The sequence below is a fragment of the Asparagus officinalis genome, chromosome 8 (genome assembly GCF_001876935.1).
Source record: "Asparagus officinalis chromosome 8, Aspof.V1, whole genome shotgun sequence".
Lineage (NCBI taxonomy): Eukaryota > Viridiplantae > Streptophyta > Magnoliopsida > Asparagales > Asparagaceae > Asparagus > Asparagus officinalis.
In genome coordinates, this window is record NC_033801.1 from 17,775,429 (window position 1) to 17,783,721 (window position 8,293).

The window sequence follows — 8,293 nt, forward strand, 5'->3', positions numbered from 1 at the left end:
GAGTAACCATATTAGTATCCTAACGGATACGGTTACAGATATTTTCTCGGATACGGATACGGTTTAGCACCCCTACTCATTTGCCCTGAAAATACCTTGACCGTGTTTTTTAAATGAGGTGAAAGATCATCATTCTTCTCCGATTTAAAGAATATTCACTAGTAGAAAAACGACCAACCTAGACGGAAATTTCCGTCTAGGTTGGTCTACAATCCGTCTAGGTTGGATCATCTAGACGGAAATCCGTCTAGGTAGATTGGTTTATTCTGTTACCGTCTAGTTTGGATCAAACTAGACGGATTTCCGTCTAGATTGATCAATCTAGACGGAAACCAACCTAGACGGAAGTTATATTTCCGTCTAGGTTGTTAACCTAGACGGAAATCCGTCTAGGTTAACAACCTAGACGGAAATCCGTCTAGGTTGTCAACCTAGACGGAAATCCGTCTAGGTTGTCAACCTAGACGGAAAGCCGTCTAGGTTGACCCTAGACGGAATTCCGTCTATAAGGAACCAACCTAGACGGAAGTCCGTCTAGGTTGATTATTACAACCTAGACGGAATTTCCGTCTAGTTTGGTTCATACTAGACGGAATTCCGTCTAGATTGCTCTTTTTTCAGCAAAAAAAAAATATATTACATCCATCCAAACCAAAAAATATACAAATCCAACATAATGCACAGACCCAGCCATAATATAATCAATTCCAGCGTAATAAACAAATCCAACACGCATATAAGTATTGTTATAACATCCAACACGCATATAAGTATTGTTATAACATCCAACACGCATATAAGTATTGTTATAACATCCAACACGCATATAAGTATTGTTATAACATCCAACACGCATATAAGTATTGTTATAACATCCAACACGCATATAAGTATTGTTATAACATCCAACACGCATATAAGTATTGTTATAACATCCAACACGCATATAAGTATTGTTATAACAGATAAAGCTGTTCATTGCATTAAAAATCCACAAAAAACCTCATAAACCTCATCGGTCGTCGTCGTCGGCAGTATCTCTATCCTGGTTACGAGAACGTGTGCTGCTCCCTCCAATATCTCCACTCTGAATGGTCAATTGAATAATCATTAAGGGGTGTTTAATACATATTAAATATAAATGAATTTATTATTTTAAGAAAAAAATAAGGTACCTGAGTGCTGCTCTGACCAGCACCGGAATTATCGCCAAGCGAGCTTATAATCCGTATAACACCACCATACGCGCCATGAGGAATCACACCGCTTAAATATTGCATGACATACCCCAGGAGATCATCCATCGAGTTCGCCGTCAGCGCAACTCTTGTCATCTCATTAGTCACCTGGATATGTAGCTCCGAGTCAATCTTGTCAAGCAAATATGCAGAGATACGTGCGACAAATGGCATAGCCTGGAACCGAGGCGGGGCTGCTCTCATGGATGTAAATGCTGTGGAGGATGCTGTGGATGACCTCATGCTTACGCCGGGTGAAGCTCCAACACCATGCAGAGGATATCTCCCTCTCCTATGTTTAGGGAGAAATAAATATTAAATTTACCTCTCGAATTCAATAATGATAAAAAAATATAAATAGGAATGTAGTATTCAAATTGATTCAAATTTTCTACATCCATACCTATTATGACCCATCAAATGCTGTGTGAGAGTAATGTTGTCCTCTGCAGAAAGCATGTGAGGGTCCGGCTCAGATTGTTCCTCCTGCTGCGACATATACACAGTTGCAGCCTCCTTGGATGCAGCCTCAAATCCCTCCTAAAGCACAAATATATAATTAATTCATGGTAAAGACAATGTTATTTGTGTTCTCATTTCCTCATAATATTAACAACAAAATAGAATTAATAATACTACACAAGATATGTATAACTCTCACCACCAACTCGAGATTTGCCTTGATCTTATCTCGATTCTTCTCATCACCCCTATATCTATCACGGAAAATGCCATACGCCGCTTTCGCCCTCAAGTGTATTGGCATTAATGATTTTCCCTGTCATATTATATATTATCACACTCATAATCATACTAATCATTAAATTCATCAAAACTTTAGACGGAAATCTACCGTATCCTGACAATAAACATCCTCCAGATTGGCATAGGAGTGTGAGCCCAAGTGGTGGTCATGCAGCTTCTTTCTTCTATTTTCTGACCCCTTCGTGGATTTATTCTTTTTTAAAAGAAAAAAATTAGCAAATATGCAATAAATTAATATCTTAAAAGTATAAAGTAATTTTCATGAAACTAACCTTGGAGGCATCGCTGTCCCAATACATGAGGAGAGCTGTGAAATGAACCTCGTCAACTCGGGCGTCGAGGTTTAAAAACCTCTGCCAGTCCTCCTCATACCTGTCATAGGTTTCATGTTTGATCTCATGCCTCCATTGTTTGAGAACTACTTCAACCTTAACATTGAACACATAATTCCAAGCCCCCTCAAAGTCCTCAAGGCAGAAGCAGTCCTGTAGATTTACATACACATTTAGGAAAGATAATTTAATATCAAATACTAATTATTAATAAATAAAAAGTAATAGCAATATGTAGTTACCATAAGCGCTGTCCATATCGCCTCGTATGCGCTCCATGGTAGTTCTCGAAATTGAAAATAAGGGTTGATAATGGTCGCTCTACGCACTAGAACCCCAATATATGCATTCAAGCGGGTCGACCATGGACCAACGGGCAAATTAGAACTATTCCACCGAATTATTGCCCTCATTCCTCTTGGCGGTTGTTTGGAATCAGGCTTACCTCCGCCACGTCTGTTCTCGATACGATCCTTCTTAGCACCTACAATAATAACATGATAATATATCATATAATATACAAATGTGAAAATTAAAAGTATTTATACAATTTACCATTCGCTATCTCTCTTTCCTTTGCTGCGAGTGCAACCTTCTTTCGTGTCTCAATCATTTCACGCATTTCTTCTAATTTTCTCGCAGCACGTGTATGGTACTTCCTTGCGTCAGCCATAGACTTATGAGAGGCTGGAGGTAAAGGTAAACTAAGATAGTCCTGTGTCTTTGGCCGCAAGTCCGTGTGGAATGTATAAGATGGATATGTCGGTGTCCAAGTATCCCCTACATAAGAAAGGAGAATCATTAATATAGTTTTTAATTAACCATTATAATTGAGCATTATAATATTGAATACCTGCATCAGGGGATGGTTCTGGTACTGCATCAGAGGGGCCAGGTGATGAATAACCCGCATCTGCAACAAATTAATCACTATTAGCTAGATAATTAATAATTGATAAAATATATTAAAGTATTAATTAATTTTTATACCTGCATCCGGAGATGGTAGTGTATCATCAGCACCACTACCAGGGGTGATACTACGTGATCGATCACCCTCGAGGTCAAAGAGTCTCCTCATCCTCCTCATCTGCAATTTCAATTATTAACATAGTTAAGAAAAAAAATATACATGCTCATGAGATAAGTTATTATGAAATGCATTGTTCTTATTATGATTAGCTAAAAAACTTTAATGCAGTGTAACATATATATTACATACCTACATCCAACGCCACATTCTGTGCGTAAGAGAATTCTTGCCAAACATCATCAGATGAACCAATTGGTTCACTATAATTATATTCACTTTCTTCAATATTTTTTTCATTGTTATTAGGTAGAACAACAGATCTTGGCTCCTTGTACAAAACCACCCAATCAGATATGACATTCGGATCTCTCACGAAGAAGCACTGATCAGCTTGTTCTGCAAAAATGAATTTCTCATCCGTATATACTTCTCGATGGAGATTGACAAGTGTAAATCCATAATGATCCTTTTGCTTTTTTGCAGGACACCACCGAACCTTGAACATCGTGTAAGTACATTGTTTTGGTTTACCAAACCCGTAAATTACTTCAACAATATCTTCTAATTGGCCATAATATAGTATGTCAGCTAGAATTGGGTTCTGATCTCTTGTACTTGAAAAACATTCTTGAGCAAACAAGCCCATGACCCCACTGTTCTGAGTTACCCTCCTATCATCAGTCTCTAGCGTTCGAAATTTATATCCATTGATCAAATGCTCATTATAACGTCTCACTTCATAATAAGGGCGTTGTGCATGTATAATAATTTCATCTGGTAACGTAGTACCATCAAGAAGTGATTTATCAACCTAAGACAAAAAATTTCAGAATATTTAGGGGATGTTATATTATGAATGTTCATAAATTAATTGTTAAATACTTACATCAAATCTTAACCAATCAGAAAATTCTTTCCTATGTCTTTTCTGAATATTATGCGCTGCATTCCTACCGGTTGTTTCATTCTTAAGCTTCTCCAAATGTCGCCTACATAAACAATATATAAGTTTGCATTGCGAACATTATGTAAAATGAATAGTCTCATCTATATTTCGGGTGTTATTTGTTACCTTCGATAGTCTGCGAACATATCAAGGTTTTCCAGCACATATGCATGAATTTGTTCTAAGAGAGATCTCGGATATTTTTCACGCTTTCTCTCCTTATCTGGTACTTGAGCCGTGGTTTTCTTCTGGCGCATGTAACGTGATGCAAAAATAAAGCATTCATTTGCCACGTATCCTTCAGCTATCGAGCCTTCTGGACGAGCTCGATTGCGAACATTATGTTTCATGGAGCCCAAGTATCTTAGAATCAAAATAACTAATTATTAGCACGGTAATTTCAAAAACGCATATACAAGTAATGAATGCAAAAAAAAATATAATTTACCTCTCAATCGGATACATCCAACGATAAGTAACAGGTCCGGCGATTCTAGCCTCTCTTGCAAGATGCTGGGTAAGATGGACCATAACCGTAAAAAAAGAAGGAGGGAATATTACTTCCATATTGCATAGAGTAACTCGGACCTCAGCTTCAAGTTTTTTAAATTCATCTACATCTATGACTTTAGAGCATAATTTTCTGAAAAACCCACAATACTCAATAATAATCTTCGACGCTTCTTTATCCATATTGTTACGGATTGCAACAGGAAGCAATTGATGGAGAAGAACGTGATAATCATGGGTCTTCAGACCTAAGAGTTTTCGCTCTTGCACTTGGACATTATTTGAAATGTTAGCAGAGTAACCATCCGGAGACTTTACTGATTTGAGAATTTCACAAAATCGTTGCATCTGCTCATTTGTCAGTGTAACACGAGACGGAGGCAACTTTAATTTTTTAAGTCCAACATCTTGAGCTTGCAAATCATTTCGGATATTCAAAGCAGTCAGATCTTGGCGCGCCCGTAGATCATCCTTCGACTTGTTTGCATCTTGTAGGAGAGTTGATACTATGTTATCACATATATTTTTCTCAATATGCATGACATCTAAGTTGTGGCGGATTTTAAGATTTTGCCAATAAGGTAGCTGAAAGAAGATACTAAATTTAGTCCATCCTCTAGGTAATTTTTGGTCTTCTTCCTCAACTTGCATTTTCCGGACCTTTCGCTTACGCTTCAGTGGCCTTTTTGACTTTAAATAATCTCTTACTCTGAGCGGGCTAAATTTAGAATAGCGTTTTTTCCCAAACACAACTTTTGGAAACCCCTCAAGTAATTGAACGATCTCAGTACCTGTGAGTTGACGCGGCTTCATTCTTTTCTCAACTGTGCCATCAAACTTAGCTGATAATTTTCTGTACTTATGACTCAAGGGCAACCACCTTCGATTAAACCAATAACAACTCTTTCGGCTATGTGGTAATTGAAGAGCTTCAAATTCCGGACCACATACAGGACAAGCACACTTTCCCTTTGTGGAATACCCAGACAGATTAGCATAGGCTGGAAAATCATTAATCGTCCATAATAGAATAGCACGTAATCTAAACGATTCTTTTAAATGGGCATCATATGTTACAATACCCTCAGACCATAGTTGTTTCAGCTCATCAATTAGAGGCTCTAAGTAAACATCAATATCATTTCCAGGTGCATGTTTACCGGGTATCAGTAATGAAAGTATCATAAATGGCTGTTTCATACAAAGCAATGGAGGTAAATTATATGGCATTAGTACAACTGGCCAAGTAGACCAACCAGAGCTCATTACCCCAAATGGATTGAATCCGTCACTTGACAGACCCAGTCTTACATTTCTGCAATCTTCGGCAAATCGAGGATAAATTTTATCAACATGCTTCCAAGCTACCGCATCAGCAGGATGTCTCAATTTACCATCATCTACTCGATCTTCCTTGTGCCACCTCATATTTTTCGCCGTTTCTTTGTTCATGTACAATCTTCGCAATCTAGGAGCTAATGGAAAATGTCGAAGCACCTTGGCTGGAATTTTCTTCTGTGTTATCTCTGTCTCCGTTGTAATCCTTATTGAAGAATTTGTACGTTGTTTCCACCTAGAAACTCCACATGTCGGACATTCTTGAAGGTCTTTATTGGCCTTGTGGTACAAAATACAATCATTCGGACATGCATCAATCTTATTATAATCTAGACCCAGAGCAGCGACAATCTTCTCAGCTTGATAAGTTGTTTGGGGTATGCTATTCACTCCTCCAGGTATTACAGTTCGAAGCAAATCAAGAAGCATTTCAAAATAATTATCTGACATACCGCTAAGTGTCTTAATGTGTAGGAGTTTTAGCATAAATGAAAATCTGGAGTACTCGGTACATCCCTCATATAAGTCCTTTTCACTATCTTCTAGTAGCTTCAATATTCGTTCTATTTCTGCGGAGGAATGCATATCATCAATATTTTCGGCACTTCCATCATCTCCTACTTCTTCAGCTTCAACATCGATATCATCTTCACTTTTATCTCCGATATCATCCTCGACATTATCATCACCCTCAAATTCTCTAGGTCGAGGAAAAATATCATTCAACATTGTTTCTGTGTCATCTATTCGTTGTCCACCGGACGTACCGACACGCACATTTGGATCCTCATCTTCAGTGATACCTTCCCCATGCCAGTTCCAATATTTATATTTTTCATCAAAACCTGATTTCATTAGGTGGATCCGTATATCATTACTATTCAGCAATTTCAAATTCCTACACATGCAACAAGGACAATACATAGCACCACTTGCTAATTTTCTCGGATTCATTTCTGCATAACGTATGAAGGCTTCACATCCCTCCTTGTATCGTGTGTCACGAAATCTATGAAGCCGTGGGATATCTATCCATGATTTGTCAGGAATTACCCTCATCTGTAAATTATATATAATTATTAACTACGACAAATCACACAACTACTAGTACATTCATGACTCTTATACATACAAAACAAATCTAACATACGTTCATATATCATTTAACAATATAAATTTAGTTCTACATAAAATATATTTGAAACGTACGTAGAAACTAATTACACCAATTGATCGGCTGTCATAGGAAGGCTTCTATCCATTAAGAATATAGTAGTGCTTACATCCAACTTCATATACTTTGTATATTTTCATTTCTTGAAAATTTCGGCAGCACCTACCCGCTGTTCTCCCTGTACACTGTGCGGATGTTATTATGCGTATCAGCAATAGCCCGAAACGCAGAACAACATACGCTTATTGTACACGGAGAACAACGAATACGTGCTGCCAAAACTTTCAAGAATGAAAATATACAAAGTATACAAAGTTGGATGTATGCACTACTATATTCCTAACCCGTCCGAGAAGGACAGATCCAATAATTACGAATTTCAGTACCAATTTTTTATTCCTATAATATAAAATAAACGCTCATTTTTGGAAGAAAACTTCGTCTCCTACCCAAATCTGAGTCGTATATCATATATTATAAGTCCAAATAATTGGATGTAATTATTGGACGGAAGTCTAGGGATAACGTTATTTTTTTATTCACCTAAATTGGATTATAACACATTATAAAAATTTATAATGTGTTATATATCACTCTATTTTTTACAAAAAATTATTTCACATATTTTCACATCACAAACTTAAATAATCACACATACTTATAGCACGAATGAAACTTAAATGAGTTAGGGTTTATAAGTGTTTAAAACTCAATAATGATAACTAGTGTTGTTCAAATGAATTAACATGTATTTAATTAAGTTAGGATTTTCAGAATTGAACTCGTTTATTTTTCAACATAATTAGGGTTTTTAACCAAATTCAACAATAATTAATAATAAAATTGAAATTTCTAAAGCTCAGTAGAAAAATCATACCTTTTAAACTGATTTCCGCAACGGACACCGCCGAAGGAGGGGGGGTCGGGAGGTTCCGGAGGAGGGGGGGTCGGGAGGGG

The 8,293-nt window shown here is 37.1% G+C and overlaps 2 protein-coding genes across 3 annotated transcripts; both read right to left on the minus strand.

Annotated features, from left to right (window-relative positions):
• Nucleotides 694-3,440, minus strand: LOC109819875. Its single transcript, XM_020385835.1, has 10 exons — nucleotides 3,326-3,440; nucleotides 3,189-3,248; nucleotides 2,891-3,115; nucleotides 2,578-2,819; nucleotides 2,276-2,488; nucleotides 2,092-2,196; nucleotides 1,900-2,016; nucleotides 1,642-1,778; nucleotides 1,176-1,530; nucleotides 694-1,087 (listed from the first exon to the last, which is right to left on the minus strand). The coding sequence occupies exons 1-10, from the start codon at nucleotides 3,423-3,425 to the stop codon at nucleotides 1,013-1,015; spliced, it is 1,629 nt and encodes a 542-aa protein (XP_020241424.1). The 5' UTR covers nucleotides 3,426-3,440; the 3' UTR covers nucleotides 694-1,012.
• On the minus strand, nucleotides 4,090-6,913 carry LOC109819876. 2 transcript variants are annotated; one of them, XR_002241657.1, is made up of 3 exons: nucleotides 4,763-6,913; nucleotides 4,255-4,677; nucleotides 4,090-4,179 (listed from the first exon to the last, which is right to left on the minus strand). XR_002241657.1 is itself a non-coding variant. In XM_020385836.1 (3 exons), the coding sequence occupies exons 1-3, from the start codon at nucleotides 6,889-6,891 to the stop codon at nucleotides 4,243-4,245; spliced, it is 2,481 nt and encodes an 826-aa protein (XP_020241425.1). In that variant the 5' UTR covers nucleotides 6,892-6,913; the 3' UTR covers nucleotides 4,090-4,242. The 2 variants fall into 2 exon arrangements, 1 of the variants encoding a protein (XP_020241425.1); XM_020385836.1 differs by having other exon boundaries at nucleotides 4,090-4,357; nucleotides 4,441-4,677.